At 40.3% G+C, this 23463-nt stretch overlaps 1 protein-coding gene and 1 long non-coding RNA gene across 29 annotated transcripts in view; one reads left to right on the top strand and one right to left on the bottom strand.

Annotated features, from left to right (window-relative positions):
* Positions 1–337: 337 nt before the first annotated feature.
* LOC129474519 (uncharacterized) lies at positions 338–14987 on the bottom strand. 3 transcript variants are annotated; one of them, XR_010119023.1, is made up of 3 exons: positions 10364–14983; positions 9252–9375; positions 338–5207 (listed from the first exon to the last, which is right to left on the bottom strand). It is a non-coding gene; the product is annotated as an uncharacterized lncRNA (long non-coding RNA). The 3 variants fall into 3 exon arrangements; XR_010119024.1 differs by having other exon boundaries at positions 346–2477; positions 5138–5207; positions 9252–14987; XR_010119022.1 differs by having other exon boundaries at positions 346–2835; positions 5138–5207; positions 9252–14986.
* A 2404-nt stretch (positions 14988–17391) lies between these two features.
* The window catches only part of AIG1 (androgen induced 1), a 321750-nt gene continuing 315678 nt past the window's right edge, over positions 17392–23463 (top strand). For 15 of the 26 annotated variants that reach the window (XM_063632007.1, XM_063632027.1, XM_063632038.1 and 12 more), the window contains exon 1: positions 17765–18024. In XM_063632007.1, the coding sequence (XP_063488077.1) occupies positions 17884–18024 (141 nt within the window). In that variant the 5' untranslated portion in view covers positions 17765–17883. Of the gene's footprint in view, positions 17668–17761; positions 18025–18169; positions 18555–23463 lie in introns of those variants that run through there. The other 11 variants (XM_055265907.2, XM_055265953.2, XM_055265935.2 and 8 more) reach the window with 8 other exon arrangements.

Below are 23463 nucleotides of genomic sequence, written 5' to 3' on the forward strand. Positions count from 1 at the left end.
CACTACCTTTGAAGTGATATAGTGTTACTTAAAAGTAGAATTGGATTATTTGTGAGTATTTCAAACTCTAGGACAACCTCTGACAAAAATTTTAAAAATAAGTATAGTTGATATGGTAAGAGATGAGAAAAAATGGCATAACATAAAATGCTCAATCAAAGTTAGAAAGTCAGAAAAACAGTGGAAAACAAAAACAAAAGGAACAAAGCACAATGGCAATGAATAGATACTATTCACAAATAAGACAGATATCAATCCAACTATATAAATAATCACTTTAAACATAGTCTAAATATATTAATTAAAAGACAGAGACTGTCAGAGTAGATAAAAAAACAAGAACCAACAATATATTGTATACGAGAAACCCACTTTAGACATAATGATACAGATAAATTAATATGAAGGAATAGAGAAAGATATACCGTGCTAACACTAATCAAGAGGAAGCTGAAGTAGCTATATTAATCTTGACAAAGCAGACTTCAGAACCATACAAATGATCAGGAATAAGGAGGTGTACTACATAATGGTAAAGGGGTCAATTCTCCAAGAAGACATAACAGCCCTTAATGTACAGGCACCTAACAAAAAAGCATTAAAATACATGAGGTAAAAATTTACAGAATTTCTAGGAGTAACAAATAAATCCACTATTTTAGTTGGGGAAGTCAACAACCTTCTATCACTAATTGACAGATCCAGTAGGCAGGAAAAAAGTAATGACATAATTGAACCAAACAGCACCATCAATCACCTAGATCTTATTGACATTTATAGAATACTTCTTCCAACAACAGCAGAATATATATTCTTCTTAAGCTTATACAGAACAGTCACCAAGATAGAACAAATTCTGGATTATAAAACACCCCTTAACAAATTTAAAAGAATAGAACTCATATGAAGTATGTTCTGAGACCACAGTGGAATTAAACTAGAAATTGATAACAGAAAAATAGCTAGGAAAATCGCAAAATATTTGGAGATTAAACAACACACTTCTTTCTTTTTATTTTTGTAATTTTTTTCATCAATGTTTAAGTTCCAGGGTACATGTGCAGGATGTACAGGTTTGTTACACAGGTAAACATGTGCCATTATGATTTGCTGCGCAGATCAACCCCTCACCTAGGTATTAAGCCCAGCATCCATTAGCTGGTCTTCCTGATACTTTCCCTCTCCCTGCCCCCTCAACAAGCTCCCACGTGTGTTGTTTCTCCCCATGTGTTCACGTATTCTCATCGTTACGCTCCCACTTATAAGTGAGAACATACGGTGTTTGGTTTTCTGTTCCTGTGTTAGTTTGTTGAGGATAACGGCTCCCAACTTCATCCGTGTCCCTGCAAAGGATGTGATCTCATTCCTTTTTATGGCTGCACAGTATTCCATAATGTATATGTACCACATTTTCTTTATCTAGTCTATCATTGATGGACATTTAGGTTGATTTTGTGTCTTTGCCATTGTGAATAGTGCTGCAATGAACATATGCATGCACGTATCTTTATAATAGAATGATTTATAATCCTTTGGGTATATACCCAATAATGGGATTGCTGGGTCAAATGATATTTCTGCTTCTAGATCTTTGAGGAATTGTCACACTTCCACAATGATTGAACATTCACATTCCCACCAACAGTGTAAAAGCATTCCTTTTCTTCCACAACCTTGCTAGCATCTGTTGTTTCTCGACTTTTTAATAATCGCCATTCTGACTGGCATGAGATGGTATCTCATTGTAGTTTTGATTTGCATCTCTCTCTCTCTCTCTTTCTCTCTCTCTTTTTAAGACCAAGTCTCATTCTGTCACTGGAGACAGGAGTGCATTGGCATGATCTCAGTTCACTGTAACCTCTGCCTCCCGGGTTCAAGTGATCCTCCTGCTTCCGCCTCCCAAGTAGCTAGGATTATAAGCATGTACCACCATGCCCAGGTAATTTTCAGTAGACACAGGGTTTTGCCATGTTTGCCAGGCTAGTCTTAAACTCCTGATCTCAAGTGATCTGCCTGCCTTGGCCTTCCAAAGTGCTGGGATTACAGGTGAGAGACACTGCACCCAGTGTGCATTTCTCTAATGATCAGTGATGTTGAGCTTTTCTTCATATGTTTGCTGGCTGCATGAATGTCTTCTTTTGAGAAGTGTCTGCTTATGTCCTTTGCCCACTTTTTAATGTTTTTTTCTTTTTGTAAATTTGTGTAAGTTCCTTGTAGACTCTGGAAATTAGACCTTTGTCAGATGGATAGATGGCAAAATTTTTCTCCCATGCTGTAGGTTGTCTGTTCTCTCTGATGATAATTTCTTTTGCTGTGCAGAAGTTCTGTAGTTTAATTAGATCCCATTTGACAATTTTTGCTTTCGTTGCAAAGGCTTTTGGTGTTTTTGTCATGAAATCTTTGTCTGTGCCTATGTCCTGAATAGTATTGCGCAGATTTTCTTCTAGAGTTTTTATAGTTTTTGTAAACAACACATTCTAAACAACAAATGGGTCAAAGAAGAAGTCACAAGAGAAACTGAAAAATATTTTGAACTAAATAAAAAATGAAAGTACAACTTATCCAAATTTATGGAATGTAGGGAAAGCAGTGCTTAGGGGGACATTTATGGTATTAAATACATATTTAGGGAAGAAGAGACACTTAAAATCAGTCAGTAATCTAAGCTCTCAAATTAGAAAATTAGAAAAAGAAGACCAAATTAAATACTAAGTAAGCAGAAGAAATAATAAAAATTAGAGTAGAAATCAATGAAATGGAAAACAATAAAGAAAATCAGCAAACCAAAAGCTAGTTCTTTCACAAGACAATAGATTTGGTAAGTCTGTAGTCCCACTAGTCAAGAAAAAAGAGAGAAGACACAAGTTACTAATATCACAAATGAGAGAGAAGTCATCACTACTGATCCCATAGACATTAAAATAATAAAGGAATATTATTAACAACTCTATGCCCACAAATGTGATAACCCAGATGAAATAAACAAACTCCTTGAAAGACACAGTATCAAAATTCACACAACCAGAATAGACAATTTAAAGAGGCCTATATCTATTAAAGAAATTGAATAAATAATTAATATCTTCTAAAACAGGGGGAACCAGGCCAGGAGGAATCACTAGTACATCCTATGAAACATTTAAGGAATTAATGACACAAATTCTATACAACCTCTTCCATAAAATAGATGCAGAGAGACTACTTCTTAACTCATTCTATCAGGGCAATATTACTGTGATACCAAAACAGAAAAAGACATTACAAGGGGAAAAAAAAAAAACTACAGAGCAATATCTCTCATGAATACAAGCAACATTCCTCAACAAATTATTAGCAAATTGAACCCAACAATGTAGAAAAAGAATTATACAACATGATCAAGTGTGATTTATTTGAGGTGTGCCATGCTTCTTCAATATTAAAAAATCAATTAATGTAATCTATCACATCAATAGGTACAAGAAGAGAAATCATATAATTATATAAATAGATGCAAAAAAAGCATTTCACAAAATCCAACACTCATTCATAATAAAGACTTAGCAAACTGGGAATAGAGGGGAATGTCTTCAATTTGACAAAGAATAGCTTTAAAAAACATACAGCAAACATCATACTTAATGGTGAGTAACTAAATACTCTCCCTAAGATCAAGAATATGACAATAATGTCCCCTCCCACCACTCCTATTCTACATTGTACTGGAAGTCCTAGCTAATTCAATAAGGTAAAAAAGGAAATAAAAGGTATACAGATCAGGAAGGAAGAAATAAAGCTGTTTTTGTTCACAGGTATCATGATTGTGTACATAGAAAATCCCAAAGAACAAACCAAAAATCTTCTGGAACTTATGAATGATTAAAAAAACTACAGGATAAAAGATTAATAGACAAAAGTCTATTTTTTCTATAAAACATCAACAAACAATTGGAATTGGAAAGGAAAAACAAAACACCATTTACATTAGCACCAAAGAAATGAGATATTTAGGTACAAGTCTAATAAAATATGCATAAAATCTACATGAGGAAAACTACAAAATTCTGATAAAAGAAATCAGAGATCTAAATAAATTGTGAGATATTCATGCTTATGGGTAAGAAGACTCGGTATTGTTAAAATGTCAGTTCTTTCTATTGTGCATATAGATTCAATGCAATCCCAGTTAAATATCAGCAAGTTATTTTGGAAAGCTATTTCAAAAGTTGATATGAAAAGGCAAAAGAACCAGAAAGCTAACACAAACAAAAGTTGGAGGACCGATACTACTTGATTTCAAAATGTACTATATAGTCCTTAAAACAGCTGTAGTATTAGAGAAAAAAATAAATACATTAATATCACAGAACAGAGAGCCAATAAATCAACATAAATATAGTCAACTGACCTTCGACAAAGAAGCAGAGGCAATATAATGGAGCAAAAATAGTCTTTTGAACAAATGATGCTGGAACAGCTGGACACCCATGTGGTAACAAAAATTAATCTGGACACAGACCTTACACCTTCACAAAAATTAACTCAAAATGAATCATAGACATAAATTTAAAATGAAAAACTATAAAGCTTCTAGAAGATAACAACGTCAAAGTGAGAAAATCAAGGTGACCTTGGGTTTGAAAATGAGTTTTTAGATAAGACACCAAATGCATGATCCATGAAAAAAAATTTTAAGTGAGACTTCCTTAAAACTTAACACTTCTGCTCTGCAAAAGACACTGTCAAGAAAATTATAAGCAAGCCATAGACTGGGAGAAAATATTTGCAAAACATAGCTGTTGAAGAATTCATATAGAAAATATACAACAAACTCTTAAAATAACAGTAAGAAAGCGAACCCAAGTTTAAAATAGGCAAAAGATCTGAACAGACACCTCACCAAAAAAGGCATTCAGATGGCAAATAAGCATACAAGGTACTCTACATTATATCTCAGCAGGGAATTTCAAATTAAAATAACAATGAGATACTACTATATACTAATTACAGCAGCTAAAATGCAACATTGACAACACCAAATGCTGATAAGGATGTGGAGATATAGGAACTCTCATTTTTTTCTCATGGGAATCCAAAATAGTACAGCCACTTTGGAAGATAGTTTGGCAGTTTCTTACAACACTGAAAATAATCTTACCATATGATCTGGCAATTGTGTTCCCTGGTGTTTATCCAAATGAATTGAAAGTTTATGTTCACACAAAAACCTGCAAATAAATATTTATTAATAAGCACCAAGACTTGGAAACAACCAAGATATTCTTAAGTGAAGGTATAAAGACACTGTGATACATCCATAGAATGGAGTTTAACTCAACTATGAAAACTAATTAGTTAATTATCAAGCCATAAAGAGACATGCAGGAACCTTAAATGCAGGAACCTATTAAATGTTGCTAAGTGAAAGAAGCTAGTAGGAAAAGGCTATATACAATATGGTTCCAACTATATGACACCTGGAAAAGACAACACAATAGGACAGTAATAAGATCAGTGGTTTCCAGGGTCCCAGGGAAAGGGAGGGAGGGATGCAGAACATAGGGGACTTTTAGGGCATTCTGTATCATACTCTAATAGTAAATATATGACATTACATATTTGTCCAAACCCTTAGAACTATACAACACAAACAGTGAACTCTAATGTAAACTATGGACTTTAGTTAGTGATGATAATTCAATATGGTTCATTGGTTATAATAAATGTACCATACTAATGCAACGAATTGATATTAGGGTAAACTATGCAAGGTGGGGCAGTTGGTGGGGATGGAGTATACGGGAATATGGGAACTCTACTTTTTGCTCAATTTTTCTGTAAACCTAAAACTGCTCTACAAATAGCTTATTATTTCAAACAAAAAGAAAAGCTACCCTAATAAAAGTTTTAGACCCAGCTCTGCTACTGCTGCAGGATCTTTGGGGTGTTGTTTTTCTGGCCACAAATCTCTGTGGCCAGTGGAGCCTTTGCCTGAGTTCTTGTCCTGCATCTGGGAAGAATGAGGTACCAGATAAGTGGAAGGTGAACAAGATGACGAGAAGCTTTATTGAGTGTTACAACAGCTCGGAGGAAACCCACAGTGGGCAGTTCCTCTCTGTAGACAGGTCATCTTGTGGAATGTTCAGCTCTCAGCAGAGAGGAGGCCCTGAGAGGGTAGCTCCTCTATGCTGCTGATTCTCCCACCCTGTCTTCATCCTCTGCCCTCTGCCCTGCTCTTGCTGAGCTAGGGCTTTTATGGACCTCAGAGGGGAGTAAGTGCATGCTGATTGGTCCATGGGTGGCCATGGGCGGGCCTGGAGGAGGCACCACAAGTCCCTACTCCAGTCTGCAGGACTGGAAGCCTGGCTCTCAGCCTTCAGGCCCTCCTTGGCTTGAAGGTGGGGCCTTACTGGGGACCCATCCACTTCCGCTCAGGAATCTGTCTCCCCTGCCATTCATGGTCCTGGGGCTCGGTCCCAACCCCGCTCTGAGATTACAGTGAGCACAAGGAGAGGAGAGAGGCCAGGCAGTGGGAGTGGACACCCCAGAGCCAGCAGAAATTGAATGGGTGGGGCTTTTCCAGGCTCCTGGGGATGCAGGCTGCAGAGACGCCTAGGTCCTGCACCTGGGAGGGCAGCCACAGCTGCACCCAGCGAGCTCCTGCCCCACCAACTCGGAAGGGGCAGGTCTCCAACTTGTCCCCGGCTCCTGCCTGCTCCGTGGATGGAGTGGGACACCCAGGTCTGCAGCTGCAGGTCGGGCAGCTGCAGCGGCACCCAGGAGGGCAGACCCTGCCTGCTTCTGGCCCCCCTCCTGCTGTCATCACTACCAACTGACTGTGACATTAGGAAAGAAATTTAACTCTTCTGAGCCTCAGTTTCATCATTTATAAAATGAAAGACCTGAGCTAGATGATCTCTAAGTTTTTCTCCATAGAAGATTCTGTCATTCTGCATCTATCAATATAAAGATGTCTGGCCTCTGACATATATTAAGGTAGAAAGAAAGAGGATTTTGAAAAAATGTAATTCGTCAATTTAAGTAAAACTTAAAGGGACATCCGGCAAATTAAAATTTGCTTAAAATTCCAGCAAATAAATGAAAATGAATATAATTGTTGGATGAATGTAATGATGGAATGTAATTTATGTGAAAGAAATAATGGGGAAATGGAGCATACACAGGAATTTGATGAAGCATTCATTTCAAGAAGAAAGGTAACACCAGATGGCTCAGATATCATAAAATAAAATGGCATTGCCAAATGATAACAAAAAGCTTGTCAATACATGGAAAGTCTACAAAAATGATGAAATGATGTGTGACTCTTGGAATTATTATCTAGAATTTTCTCATCCTTATGAATCAGACAATTATGTCTACAGAGATGCTGAAATACAGGCATTGTTTCTGCCCAATATGAATGTGAATCAGAACCTAGAATAGGATATGCACTGACTACCTATCAAGCAGCTCGGTGTAATGTTTAAGAACCAAAATGCATGGGTTTCCTATCTTAGCTCTGCCATTGACAGGTTGTGTGACTTTGGGCAGTTTATCTAATTTACTCTGTTCTTCCATTTCCTCTTTTGTAAAATGGAGATAATAGTAACCATCCTCAAGGAGGATAAAATGAGTTAAAATTTGTAAAGCGTAAAGCTCAGAGCCTGACCCATAGTATTAGATGCGTGTTTGTTATTTTTTAAAAAATGCATAAAATTTGAATCCTGGTCTCCTTAGGACTAGCCCACTATCTTATAATTCAGCATTTTTTATTTTATTTTATTTATTTTTTGAGACAGAGATTGGCTCTGTCACCCAGACTGGAGTGCAGTGGTGTGATCTCAGCTCACTGCAACATCTGCCTCTTGGTTTCAAGCGATTCTCCTCAGCCTCCCAAGTAGCTGGGATCTGGGATTATAGGTACGTGTCAGTATGCCCAGCTAATTTTTTGTATTTTTAGTAGGAATGAGGTTTCACCATGTTGGCCAGGCTGGTCTCGAACTCCTGACCTCAAGTGATCCACCCACGTTGGCCTCCCAAAGTGCTGGGATTACAGGCATGAGTCACCACACCCAGTCAGTTCAGTACTTTTTAAAAGGATAATCATAAAGGCCGGGCATGGTGTCTCGCACCTGTAATCCCAGCACTTTGGGAGGCCGAAGCAAGTGGATCACTTGAGGTCAGGAGTTCAAGACCAGCCTGGGCAACATGGGGAAACCCCATCTTTACTAAAAATACAAAAATTAGCTTGGCGCGGTGGTGCATGCCTGTAATCCCAGCTACTCAAGAGGGTGAGGCAGGAGAATTGCTTGAGCCCAGGAGGCAGAGGTTGCAGTGAGCTGAGATTGCACCATTGTACTCCAGCCTGGGCAACAGAGCCAGACTCCATCTCACAAAAAAAAAAAAAAAAAAAGGCCAGGGTTCAGTGAATCATGCCTGTAATCCCAGCACTTTGGGAGGCCGAGGTGGGCAGATCACAAGGTCAAGAGATTGAGACCACCCTGGCCAACATGGTGAAACTCTGTCACTACTGAAAGTACAAAAATTAGCCGGGTGTGGTGGTGGGCACCTGTAGTCCCAGCTACTCAGGAAGCTGACGCAGAAGAATTGCTTGAACCCGTAAGGTGGCAGTTGCAGTGAGCCAAGATCACGCCACTGCACTCCAGCCTGGCAACAGAGCGAGACTGCGTCTCATTAAAAAAAAAAAAAAGGATACCAGGAAATAACCCCACATATCTCTTTGTACCACCATTTTGCTGCACATAAGAGAATACTGTACTCCATTGGCTTAAACAAATAGGGGGTTGTTTTTCTTAAATCGCAAGAAGTCTGGAAGGAGGTAACTGCCCACTTGGTTCAGCAGGTTATTGATATCAGGGCAAATATCTATGAAATTCTCTGTTCTTTCTCTCACGCTTACAAGATGGCAACTGCACCTCCAGCCATGATATGCACAGTGAATTCCAAAAACAGAAAGAAAAGGACTACACTAGTAAAATATTTCTCAGCAGTCCTTCCAGCAGATTCCGACCTGACTCAGAATCATGGCTTGGCCCAGCCACCTCATTGTATTCCAGGTAATCTTCCAAAACGTCCTCATGGGTCTGATCATCTTCTACAGCCAGAGCCTAGACATCAGTGATGTGAGCCATTCATCTGCTTTTTTTGACAGGTGAAGTTTTGAGGGGAATGGAAACTGGATGCTCAGCTCCTGGGGGAACAAGGTGTCAGAACAAGCTTTGGTTCTGACAGGCCTGCTAAGGTCTTACCTCGGGCGAGGGAAGCTGGAGTTCTCTGGGCTCTCAGTTGGCTAGCGTCACAGATAATTTAAACTGGCTTTTGGCACTTGGCAGGGCAGCTTGGTGCTGACATCTCTCATGGCAAATCCCATGTCTCTTGAAAACAAAATAATGGTGCTTAGTTTAATTTTGTTGCACTCCTCTTTTGTGCTGGTTGTTTATTATGCTAGTTTCTAAAACTGACTTTCAACTAGCTCTGTGGATGACTAACACAGGGGCCCAATAAATGGACTGCAGGCATTTTAGCTGCCTTTAATTCAAGGGAAAAAGTTACTTAATATGGTAAGAAGTATCAACCCATCCTATCATCCTTGCATTCCACATTTCTGTAATACTGCTTTGTGCAGAGGCTATCAATTTCCCCAAAGCCTTGCCTTCTATGGGCAGAGTCTGGGTACAAAGAGGATAGTTTAATTAGCTGCTTCACGTATCTCAAACTATTGGGAAATAAGCTTTCCATCTTACACAAGAGAGGGAATGCCTGCTGATAACTGCCTCAACTGTGGATTGGCTACTTGGATGTGAAGAGCATCCCAGGGCAATTCCTATTATATGGGGCATGGTCATTGTGCAGGATGCCCGAGGGTTGAGATGCCATAGATATCTTGAGAAGATGCCATGACTGCATTTAGTATAATGTGAAAGTGCTTTCTAGATGGCAGAGTACTATGCAAATATAGGCATTATTATAGAATTTCAACCAGAGCTGGCCCTTGGAAGATGAGTAGAATTTCAGCAGATGGAGAAGGTAATATGAATCATTACTGCTTGAGGGGTGTGGAAAAGTAAAAGTAAATGCTGAGTTTTGGGAGAAAATATGTATTCCTATAATAACGGAATACATAATTATTTAGAAAGATGCAGTTACAGAAGTTCAAAAACGGGGTTAAGGTCAGCCAAACCACAGAAGATGTTGAATGCCATGCTAAGGGAGTGAGATTTCCTGCAGGTCATGAGAAATCACTGACAAGTTTTTACGAGAGAAGTAATCTAATCTGATCTATATTTTCAGGAAGATAATCCTAGTGGTAGTGATAAGGGTGACATGGAGATGCAAACATGGAGGCAGTAAGACCACTTACAGAGCTTACTCAATAGGGCAACAGCAGGAAAAATAGACATGAAGGTTCAAATTGGAGGAACGTTTCAGAGAACAAATTACTGGAATTATACTATTGATGGGAAACTGTGGTAACAACTGTTAGTGGTCTCCCAATATCTACTTTCTCTCTTGCATTAGTCTGCTTGGGCTGCCACAACAAAGTACCACAAACTGGGTGGCTGAAGTGACAGAAACATATTGTCTCTCAGTTCTGGAGGATATACCTCTGAAATCAAAGTTTCAGCGGGGTTAGTTACTTGTGGGGGCTGTGCGGGAGAATCTGTTCCATGCCTCTCTCCTTGTTCCTACTGACAGCTGGCAGTCCTTGATGTTTCTCCCGTGTGTTTCTGTCTTCTTTTCTTTTTTCTCTTTCTTTTCTTTTTTCTTTTCTTTCTTTTCTGTTCCTCCCCTCTTCTTCTTTCTTTCTCTTTCTTTCTTTCTTTCTTTCTTTCTTTCTTTCTTTCTTTCTTTCTTTCTTTTCTTTCCTTCCTTCCTTCCTTCCTTCCTTCCTTCCTTCTTTTCTTTCTTTCCTTCCTCCTCCTCCTCCTCCTCCTTCTTCTTCTTCTTCTTTTCTTCTTCTTCCTCTTTCTCTTCCTCTTCTCCTTCTCCTTCTTCCTTTTCTCTCTCTCTCTCTGTCTGTCTCTTTCTTCTTCTTTCAACAGAGTCTCATTTTGTCACCCAGTCTAGAGTGCAGTGGTACAAAACCAATTCACTGCAGCTTCCACCTTCTGGGCTCAAGCAATCCTCTGACTTCAGGACTCCCGCTTCAGTCCCAAGTAGCTGGGACTGCAGGCAGGTGCCACCACACTCACTTAATTTTGGTATTTTTTGCAGAGATGGGGTTTTGTCACGTTGCCCAGGCTGGTCTCCAACTCCTGAGATCAGGCAATCCCCACCCATCTCAGCCCCACAAAGTGCTGGGATTACAGGTGTGAACTATCGCACCTGGCCTTTTCTGTTTCTTTATAAAGACACCAGTCATATTAGATAAGGGACTCACCTTACTCCAGTATGATGTCATCTTGACTAATTATATCTGCAATATCCCTGTTTCCAAATAATGCCACATTCTGAGGTACTGGGGGTTAGAACTTCAACATATCTTGTTGGGGGACACAATTCATCCACGACATCTCATTTCCATGCTAATGGAGTTCTGATTTCTGGCTGGCACATTTCCACCCAGAAAGGAGGCTGCTTTTCCCAGCTGTGGCCACATGGATAAATGTGGGCCCAAGAAGTGAAGGTAGAAGTGTTGTGTGACAGTATCTTCTGCAAACCTTTCTTAAGGGTCAGTGTACATGCCCCTTTTGACTCATCTTCATGTTTTCCTCCACCCTGCTTTAAGAAACAGAGTTGTCAATTTCAGCCAAAGTAGCCTTAACTCTTACAGATAAGGAGGAGGGCTTGAGTAGGATTCCAAACTGGGCCTGCCAGGGTCCTGCAGACACTGTGGGTAAGACATTCACAAGGCACTCTTTCAAAAAATAATCCAGAAATCCCAACTGCAGTCCACCATGAGCTGACTAGCACAAAGGTGGGCATTTTTTAATTTTAATTTTTGGCTGACACGATTTTAAAATATTTGAACGGAAATGTATTTACTAAAGAGTAAACGGCATTTGCTCCACTTTTTCAGAGACTCAATCATGCCCTATTACCTTACCTCTAGATTTACTTATGATACATGCCTGATCTTTAAAGAATTTGACTATTATATCCTTTAAATATTCAACACTTACTTAGAATAGAGGCTGAAGGCTTCTATTCTAGAAGGATCTAGAAGGATTGGAGAAGGAAGATCCTCTGGTAGTGATGCACCTCTTCTCCACTACTCAGAGCAATTTAGCTCTGCTCCAACTCCTAAATACTTCACTGAGTAAAACAAAACCTGTGCAATTACTCGAATGACAGCAGCAGTCCTTGGGATTCCTGGGCTCCTCATCATTCCAATCTCTGTCTCTGCCTTCACATCGCATTTTCCCTGTGTATCTCTGTCTTCTAATAAGGACACCAGTCAAATTGCATAAGGGGCTCATCCTACTCTAGCATTATGTCATCTTGACTAATTACATCTGCAATGTACACCCATTGGGGGTGGAGATTTTATAACCATTTACTGTCACTCTAGAATGCTATACAAAGTCTCTCTCACCAGTCACCACCATCCATCCAACCAAGTAGCTTGTGATAACATTTCTTTTAACATCATACAGTAGTCTCCCTGAGAAGAATTCGGGTAAGTATATTACTTTCAACTTGCTAGCTTCCAGGGACATTTTAGCACCATTAAGAGACTGGCACCTCCAGGCCATCTGGCTCTGTCCTGACTTTTCTAACTGCAGTGGGTCAGTTTTTGAGGAGGAAATAATGAGTATAATGAATGCATGTAGGATTTGCATCACCAGTAAGCCATCCAGGTGGACTATTCAGAGCAGGGTGGCTACAACATATGTCTCAAAGAGGGACTGTCAGATGAAGTGGACTTAATTGAGTCTTGCTGGACGTTTTGGGTTTGGATACATGCAAACGAAGAGAGAGCATTCCAAGCTTGATGAGGAGCACTGGTAAATGCACTTCTAGTACTAGAGAGTGACAGAGATGTTTCACATCTGTATGAGATCATGCAATGACTCACGACTCATCTAGACACTAATTTTTCTAACACTTTTCAATGACCCTCCATAGAATCCTCGGTGTTTAGAAATCTTACAGAGTTCTCTGTAGCAAATACAGTCCATTTTAAAATCAGTGAAAACTTGCAGCATCAACACAACCACTAGTGGCTGCTGCTCATCTGGCCTGTAAAGAACAACTTTTACTGATTAATAGCAAAAACAAGACAAACAAACAAACCAAATCCAAAACAAAAAAACAACAACCCCCAAAACAAACACAAAAAACACCTGACTAATTAAATTAAATGCATTGGTACTGCATTTTGTGTCTATGGCAATTTGAAAAAGCTGTAATGAGCATCAGTTGTAAGGAAAAAAAAGAGTAATTTTTACATACTTCTTTCTCTTAATCTTTCCCAACTGTCCTCCAGGGTAAAAGAACTCTCCTTGTCACCTCAGTTCATATAAACACACATGAACAACACACAGTAGGTTCTAGAAGTGTAGTTTCTTAATTGGTTTTGAGTTCCATATAATCCTAAAAAGTAGCTTTCTCAATTCAAAATATAGACATTACTGTGTATTTAGTGGTGAAAACTTTAAAAGAACATAAATATCCAAAAAGAAAAAAAGTTTAAGCAAAATATATGTCCATATGATGTTGTGCTACGCAATCATTAAACATGATTTTTACAATGTTTTAAATAGGAGAAAATTGCTGTTAAACTTGAGGCAGAAGAAATCTCTGTGATGCAAGTTGTTATATAGTACGTCACAAATCAGCTAAATCTATATTGTAAAAGACTTGCAGGAATATGCTAAAATGTTCATCGTTTTCTCTGGGTGGAGAGAGTGGGGAAAATGTTTTTTTAAAAAAAGCGTTTCCATTTTAGTATCACAAATATGCTACATTTATAACGAATAGAAATGATTCAGAGGTATCTTTTCTGTAATACTGAAGATTCTTTCCATGCCCAGGCCTCTGAGGGGCACATGTCCTAACTTTCACCCTTGAAGTACAGATAAATGGGAAGAAAAAATTTGTTCCAAATATATTGATATTGTTAGAAAATGTTTATCTGGTGTAAATGCAGAACCAAAGGAAATGTGTAAATATTGAATACTGTAAGGATATGTATAAACACAATTCTTCCTCCTGAACTTTTAAGCAACGACCAACAGTTATATAAAGTTGGCTTCTTGGAATACAATTTAAGGATGACATAGGAGTCCCAGTCATTTCCCAAATTAACAGGTATTATCATCAGTGTGTCAGACAGACATCCTCCCTGATATGGTTTGGCTGTGTCCCCACCCAAATTTCATCTTGAATTGTAGCTCCCATAATCTCCACGCATTGTCGAGGGGGACCTGGTGGGAGGTAATTGAATCATGGGGGCAGGTTTTCCTGTGCTGTTCTTGTGATAGTGAATAAGTCTCACGAGATCTGATGGTTTTATAAAGGGCAGTTTCCTGCACACTCCTTTGCCTGCCACCATGTAAGATGTGACTTTGCTCTTCCTTTACCTTCCGCTACGAGGGTGAAACCTCCCCAGCCATGTGGAACTGTGAGTCCATTAAGACTCTTTTTCTCAATTATCCAATCACAGGTATTTCTTCATAGCAGTATGAAAATGGACTAATACACCCCCCCTCCAAAAGTAAAAAAAGGAATGAACAGTCTGTCTCAATTATTAGAAGTACTTAAGAAAGGATATCTTCAGCCCCATATATAGTCTAAGAAATATTACAACAATCAAAGAATATAGCTTGAAGCTAAAACGGATTCTTGAAATCTTCCCTTGGTGTTTCTTATGTTTACTGCTATTCATGAAATTCAGCTGGATAAGGCTTTTCTCCTCCAGTCTCACTAACTGTGTAGTAGAATGAAAAAGACAAAAAAAAAAAAAAAAAAAGACATGCAAATATTTCTTCTATACATAGAAAACAGTATTATCTAAATCAAATATGGAATCATCATAAGAATACTTAGAAGTGAATAATGTATTATAGTTGATAAAAAGTAATAACTTACCTAATGAAGTTTTAAAAGCAATAATAGCCATTGTATTGTTTATGCTGTAAAAACACAATCTGTGTGTAGATTAATATTTTCCACAAAAGTATCTGTAAAACATGACTAAGTTTGTTAGATATGGTCTGAAAAGCAGAGAAAGCAAGTCTGGACATGTTAATAGTTATCAAGAAGTTCCAAAAATTGTGAACTGACATTCTCATAAAATAGTATTTGAGTCAAGTTTATACAAACGCTTCATTTTTTAAAGCACAAAACTATCTCATCATGGTTGGCAAATCATGACAAAAACAAAAGCAAACCCAGCAGAATAGGTTCTAAATACTTAGAGTTATAGTTATTTATTTAAAAGAAACTGGTCGGGCGCGGTGACTCACACCTGTAATCCCAACACTTTGGGAGGCCGAGGCAGGCAGATCATTTGAAGTCAGGAGTTCAAGACCAGCCTGGCCAACATGGTGAAACCCCATCTCTACTAAAAATACAAAAAAATTAGCCAGGTGTGGTGGCATGCACCTGTAGTCCCAGCTACTTGGGAGGCTGAGGCAGGAGAATAGTTGAACCCAGGAGGCAGAGGTTGCAGTGATCTGAGATCATGCCACTGCACTCCCGCCTGGGTGACAGAGCTAGACTCTGTCTCACAAAAAAACAAAAGCAAAAACAAAACAAAACACTGACCATTAAAAATGGCTTTATTAAAATATTATTTCATTTTGTAACAATGGGGTTGGGGAGTCTTAATAATTGTCTAACATGTAAAGTAGGAAGGGTATATTAAACTTTGCAAATATCACATTAACTCATAAAACTTTATTAAGGCTCTATTGAGAGGTGAGGCCAGCTGGACTTCCTGAGTCAAGTGGGGACTTGGGGAACTTGCCTGTCTTGCAAGAGGAGTGTAAAACGCACCAATCAGCGCTCTGTAAAAAGCACCAATCAGCACTCTGTAAAACACACTAATCAGCACTCTGTAAAACGCACCAATCAGCAGGATTTTAAAAGTAGCCAATCGCGGGGAGGACTGAAAAAAGGGCACTCTCATAGGACAGAAACGGAAAACGGGAGGGGACAGTAAGGGAATAAAAGCTGGCCACCCCAGCCAGCAGCGGCAACCCGCTTGGGTCCCCTTCCATGCTGTGGAAGCTTTGTCCTTTTGCTCTTCACAATAAACCTTGCTACCGCTCACTCTGAGTCTGTGCCATCTTTAAGAGCTGTAACACTTACCACCAAGGTCTGCGGCTTCATTCTTGAAGTCAGTGAGACCACTAACCTACTGGCAGGAACCAACTCCAGACACATTATTAAGGTAGGTAGATCTTCAATAGATCTACTCTTTTTTATTTTTATTTTTTGGCAGTTTTATAACCATGTACCAAGGATGCACAATTAAAAAAAGTAAACCCAACTTTTACATTAAGATTTGACCAAAAATCATCAATAATACATCGTTTTAATGCTAGTAGAATCTTATTCTGACATCAGTTCTATTAGCATAATTGTAATGCCAATTTAAAAAATCTAGTGGGTCTCTTCATTTTAGTTTAGAGCTTGATTGGAAACATTCAGGAAAACATCCATGGCTTGCTACTTTCACTTTACCTCTAGCACTATGCTTCTCCCCACCAGCCCTCCCTCCACATCCTCTGACTCAGAGACTATTTGAAGAGGACACCTGTTTTAAATGGATCCACAGGAAATACCTATGTTGCCTTTTCATAATCCGACCCTGCATCTGGTTGGCTGAAATGAAAATGTTGCCCACAGACTGATGCAACTTCAGTGTGACAACATTTACTGGAAGGCAGGAGGGACTCCAGTTTATATTTATTTTCCTTCCATTAACCCTGGTAGTGTAGTGTAAGAAAAAAAATCAGGGCAAAACCAGTTTAACAACCAGAAGATTAGTATTAAATTACACGCAGGGGTTTTACATCCAAAATTGGAATTTTTTAAAAGCTGAATGCAATCCTATGGCAGAAAGTTATTTGATAATCCTTTCTTTATAGCTTTTTATCTATAAACCACTTGTCCAAAGTTCATATTCTAGCTGATGTTATATATTGATATGACATTAATCAATCTCTCATGGAAAAGTGCTGCGTAGCCTACCCATTAAAAGCAGAATTTAGAGAGTTTCCTAGTGATTGACAGTCGTTTATCAACACTGAAAACCTTATTGCCCCAACATACTGAAAGTCACTCGCGGCTGCCTGTGCTGGAGTTTACACCCCACGTTCACACCCCCACCGGATCCCTCAGCACGGGGCACCAGCTCTCGGCCAACTGCAACTACCCCAGGAAGCGTCACCGCGATTCCGGGGCGGGAACATTTGTGAACACTGGGGTCCACTCCTTCAGTCCAGGTTCCTCGCCCCCTCGCCTGGCCCGGCGCCCACTAACCACAGGCCCCGCTTCCCCCTGGAGATCAGCGCGCACTTCCCGAGCCCTCGTAGCACTCAGAGGTCGCACCCACTCCCAGGATGCCTAGGGGGCGCCTCCTGGCCGGGTGTCCCGGGACCCTGCGAACGCAGGAGCAGAATGACGAAGGTGACGAAAGAGATGACGACACGCCGCCTGCCAGGCCGCGGCCGGCAGTGGAGAGCGTCCGCAAACCGCGCCCACCCAGTACAGGTCACCCGGGCGCTCGCGGCCGCGCCAGGCCCCGGGGGCGCGCGCCCAGCCCCCGCCCCTGCCTCGCCCCGCCCCGCCCCCGCCCCCGTCCCGCCCCCACCCCGCGCCCGCGCCCGCGCCCGCGCCCGGGTTCCCACGGCGCCCGCCCCCGCGCGCCCGGCGCCTCCCTCCCGCCCGCCGTCCTCGCCGCCCAGCCCGTCCAGGCCTCTGGCGAACATGGCGCTTGTCCCCTGCCAGGTGCTGCGGATGGCAATCCTGCTGTCCTACTGCTCTATCCTGTGTAACTACAAGGCCATAGAAATGCCCTCGCACCAGACCTACGGAGGGAGCTGGAAATTCCTGACGTTCATTGATCTGGTAAGGCCGTCCCCTCCCCCTGCTCGCCCCGCACCCCGTGCCTGTGTGTGTGTGTGCGTGTGTGTGTGTGTGTGTGTGTGTATGCGTGAGCACCTGCGCACGTGCGCGCCTCCAGCATCCACCCGTGTCCTCGCCTCTTCCCCAGTGATTGCGTGTGAAGGCCTGGCTGCCCCCGCAGTAGCACCTTCTGAACCACTCACCGTTACCTGGTAGCTGGGTACCCTTACCTGGCAGCTGGGGGACAAATGGAGGTGGGGCGCAGCCAGGTGGTGGGCTCTTTGGAGGGGGACACCGAACTGCTTCTAAGAGGTGACACGGGAAGAATCTTCAACTAAGAAAGCATCGGACCTGAGCATGAATGGCCTGAGACCCATTCGCCCTCAAGGTGCTTTTCAGAGCACCCACCGTGGGATGAACTTGTTGCAGCTGAAGGAAACTGGGTATTGTCTAGTGGTTTGGAACTTCACCTGAAAGAACCAAATCCTTCTCATAAGGGAGAGAAAGCACCTAATAAAGTTGTCTTCTTTGCATCTGTTTTTTTTTTTTCCCATTGTCAATAATTTACTTTCAACCTTTACCCCATACATATTAGGAGACAGAGATTTTCAAAGTGCATTCCCAAGGTGACTGTACACACTTCTTTGTCTTCCCATGTACAAATTTACAGTAGTTTGCATAAGCAGCTCCTCTGTTGGTACAATATGATAATCTTGACAGGTGCAGGTTATTATTAGTATATCATTTTGAAAGTTCTTCTATTTCTGGCACTAAAAGGCCCTCTTCAACCCCCCTGGAGAACAGAACATGGGCATAAGGCCCAATAATGAACTCATGGATGGACCTAGGAATTTCAGGGTAAAGGTGACTAAGACACACGCTAAAAGATTATTAGGAAGAGGCTTAAAACAAAAGCAATGAAGTTCTAAAGCACTCAGAGAAGTTGTAGAACGAATTCCTGAGACTCCCTGAACTGTTTATCCAAGACTATACACTAGGTTGGCTACACCAGCAAGATTATAATCTCTTGTTGACCCTCCATTCTGATGAAGAGAACACGATACGTGTTTTAAAATTTTCCAAAGGCTTAGGATGCCTCAAATGCAGAGAGGCTTTTGGTTTAAAAATAACACCTTATATTTGCATTATATTAGATACTTTCGGAATGGAATTTCAGTTCTTTTGCCCAGCAGTCTCCAAACTGTGCACATACCCTTAGGCCCACAAGACTTCACAGGGCATAGAATGTTGCAAGGGTTTTAATTTTCAGATCCTCATCTTCCAACTCTGCTTGAAACTAATTTCCCTCTGAACATGCGTGATGCCTGCCAGTTCTCCTTTCATTCTCCCCATTCATCCAAGTGAGGAGCTCGTGACAAGACTCTGAGGTGTGCTTTTCTGTCTGCTCCTTTTAGCTTCCAGAAGATAGATGGCTGTCACCAGGGCTATCTTTATATTTGATTGAACAACAATGTAGGAGTTGTCTTGACAGAAAGTCTTATTGGGTTGATTGGCTTGTCAATGAGGATTGGCTTTGCCAATTATGTTGTGTAGCAGACATTTTCCGTATATTGAATGAGCTAAATCTGCAACCCTGAGGTTCTGATGCATATGTATATGAAGCAAGCATACCACCCATAGAGCGCCAGAAAGATGTCCCTTTTTCAAGTGTTTAACTTAACTATGTTAAGGATGTTGAGATGTTATTTAAAATATGTGCATAGATTTTCGGAATTCTTTGAGGGGCTATGTGAGCAAAACTCCTTTTGGGACACTGCCTTATCCCATTCCTAAGTCAGATCTTACTTAGAGCTGGCCTATTTGAATGTTGCTAAAGAGCAGTGCTGGGCAAGAACATAGAGATGCTCTGGGAGCCATAGGTACTAGAAACAACCCTCAGTATCACTCTTGCGGTAGATGCTGTGTTGTGGGAGCAAGGGGAGGGGTCAGCAGGTGAACAGAGGTAGAAATTGAGGGTGTTGGTTAACCCAAGAGATGCCTGCTTTTCATAATTGGCATTGCTTACTGTGCATTAAAAAACAAGGCTCAGAAGAAACGATATACCTCTCATAACCTTTGTGTGACATGAAACCATAGTAGAGTCAGCTTGATATGCTGTCATATAATTTATCTTTTAGCATTCAATAATTGGACTTGCCTGTTTTAAATACTAATCACCATACAGGACTTTTTCTATCCCAGAAGTCAGACAGTAGATTCAAATGTGAAACATTTACTTTGCTTCATATTTAGCTTCAGATTGGATAGGACCTTTAGCCAGCGTTGTAATATTTTACTCTGTGGCTCCTGATTGAAATATAATAATTATCTTTAACCAAGAGTGCCTGTGAGAAAGTATGTCTGAGATATATTCATAAAAACATTCATGCAAAGTGTTATTCTTTTTATTATTTGAGATTTAGAATCCTTAGAGCTTAAGCATTGTACAGCTGTTAAAACAACCAACATGTCAATCCTCAGTAATGGCATGAAAAGATTAGGCTACTATAATTTAGCCATTTTACTTTTCACTTTTAATGTTAAAAAGACCGTAAACTTTATTACCTAGTGCCTTGTACAATATTAACGAGTCTAAGTTTATTGGAGTAATTTTGCAAGAGTTTAACTTTTTTAAATTGTAATGAGAAAGCCCTTTTTTCTAGCTAGCTTGGATTGCAGGAATCACTTATCCTGATAGCCACAGTTGGATTCCATATTCCATGGCTTCAGTTTACCAGGATCTGAGTCAGGAATCTCAGGCTGCATGCATCCAGGAGCAGACGGTTATGTGGCAGTGGCCATTCTGTTGTATTCATATCTCTCTTTGGGTATGAGGGTCATTCCAATAGATTCAGAGCTTATGGTCAAAAACTGAAATACACATTGTTGCTACCAGTAATCTTATACTGTTATTCGCCAATGGTTTCTTTTCCTAGTATTGAGAAACTGTAAGAGAACTAAGGCGTTTTTGGAAAACTGAAGTTAGTAAATGGAAAAAGAATACTGTCTTGGTGTGGTAGGCCGAATAATGGGCCTCCAAAGATGTTTACATTCTCATGCCGGGAACCTGTGAATACATTAGGTTACATGGCAAAGGGAAATTAAAGTTGCAGATGGAATTAAGATTGCAAATCAATTGACCTTAAAATAGGGTAATTATCCTGAGTTATCCCATTGGGCCCAATGTAATTACAAGGGTCCTTAAAAGGAATAGGGAAACAGAAGACAAGAGCTTGTTGGAGGAAGATGTGACTGGAAGAAAGAGAGAGATACGACAATGCTGGGTTTGAAGTTGGAGGATGGAGCCAGGAGACAAGGGGTGTGAGAGGTGTCTAGAAGCTGGAGAGGACAAAAAAATGGTTTTCCTCCTAGAGTTGCCAGGAACACATACCTGCGGACAGCTTAATTATAGCATATTTTGGACTTCTGACCTCCAGAATTGTAAAATAATAAATTTGTGTCGTTTAGGCAATTTGATTGATAGTAATTGATTACCACAGTAATAGAAAACTAGTATATTTGGCTTTAAAGCCTCTGACTTAGAAAAAAACTTAACTATTTTTGTACTTATAGAAATAAATGCAGTGACTCAGCTAGCCCTTTATGTATAGTAGATAACTGGTTAATTTTAGCTTTAACAAAAATGCAAGTTTTTTCCTACTTCATCCATGAAATTATGTGGAGGAGACATACATACGTGTAACAGTGGGCAATATGAGAATCTGTAAAGACTGGACTGTCAAGCACGTCTGTGTGAAGAGACCACCAAACAGGCTTTGTGTGAGCAATAAAGCTTTTAATTCACCTGGGTGCAGGCTGACTGAGTCCGAGAAAGGGGTCAGGGAAGGGGTTGCTTTATAGGAGTTGGGTAGGTAATGGAAAATTACAGTAAAAGGTGGTTATTTATTGTTAGCAGAGAAGGGGGTCACAAGGTACATGGTGGGGAGATCATAAGACTTATTGTCCAGAAGAAGAATGTCACAAGGTCGACTGATCAGTTAAGGTAGGGCAGGGACAAGTCACAATGGTGGAATGTTGTAATGTTGGTTAATCAGTTAAGGCAGGAATTGGCTGTTTTACTTCTTTTGTGGTTTTTTGGTTGCCCCAGACTTCTTGGCTCCTGCAGGCCATCTGGATGTGTATGTGCAGGTCACAGGTTACAATGGCTCAGCTTCGGCTTAGAGGCCTGACATGGACAACTTTGGAAAAACTAGGTCTTTACTGTGAAGTATTTCAGAGACTATCATTATGTAACATGTCAGGCCGGGAGAAGGAATACACTTCATTGGAAATAAGCTGGAAAGAAAGAAAATTTAAACTAGCCGTTGCTCAAATATTAACATTTTCTTAGTCAATATCACAGCTGATGAATTTTCTTCAAGTGACGTGGATTCATTCACTCATTCACTAGCAAAATGATTATGCTGCATGTTGAATAATAATTGCCCAAAAGATAATAAAGAAGAATTAGGATAAAACCAACATAAATAAATGAAAAGAAAAAGGCAAATGTATTTTGAGGTCTTAAAGTAGTATTTGGGGTATAATAGGTGTTTAGTAAACGTTTAAGTAAATGGAAGCTTTCTCTTCCCAAATTTTCATTGAGTATTCTTTTCTTGTCCTGTCTCCTCCCAAAAACATTCAAAATGATAGGAATTTAAAAATATATCAACCAGAACATTATTCATATGTATATGGTAGAGTCTAACAGATGAGTCAGAGTCAACTTCTTTGAAAACCATGAACTGGATTTTTTAGAAAACTTAAAATATTGATGATGAATGTAAGACATCTTGATTTTTAAAAATTGAAACATATCTGGGAATCCCATTGGCTCTAGTTTGTAGTACTGGCCATTTTGAGAGTCATCCTCTTTTAGGGCAGTATCATACCCATTATTCCTCCTGGACTGGCTTTTCATTCGTGTCATGGCAGAATACTGTTCAGGCCCTGCCTACTCAAAGTGCGGGCTGAGGACCAGCGGGATCAACTTTGTGTGGGAGCCTGTAAGAAATGTGGCATCTCCAGCTCCACCCCAGAGCTTCTGAATCAGAGTCTGCATTTTAATAAGATCATCAGGTGATTTCTATGCACATTCAAGGTTGATAAATGCTGCTGTAAGCCACATTGATTTTGTGTTTTAATTTACATGGATTAATTGTAGGACCCTGTAGAGCAGTCTTAATATACGAATTCTGCCTATTTTCTTTGTTTTTTTTTCTGAGACAGTTTCACTCTGTCACCCAGGTGAGTGCGGTGGTGATCTTGGCTCACTTCAACCTCCGCCTCCCAGGTTCAAGAAATTCTCCTGTCTCAGCCTCCCAAGTAGCTGGGATTGCAGGCACCTGCCACCACACCTGGCTAATTTTTGTATTTTTAGTAGAGACAGGGTTTTACTATGTTGGCCACACTGGTCTCAAACTCTTGACCTCAACTGATCTG

The sequence above is a fragment of the Symphalangus syndactylus genome, chromosome 2 (assembly GCF_028878055.3).
Source record: "Symphalangus syndactylus isolate Jambi chromosome 2, NHGRI_mSymSyn1-v2.1_pri, whole genome shotgun sequence".
In the NCBI taxonomy this organism is placed as follows: Eukaryota; Metazoa; Chordata; class Mammalia; order Primates; family Hylobatidae; genus Symphalangus; species Symphalangus syndactylus.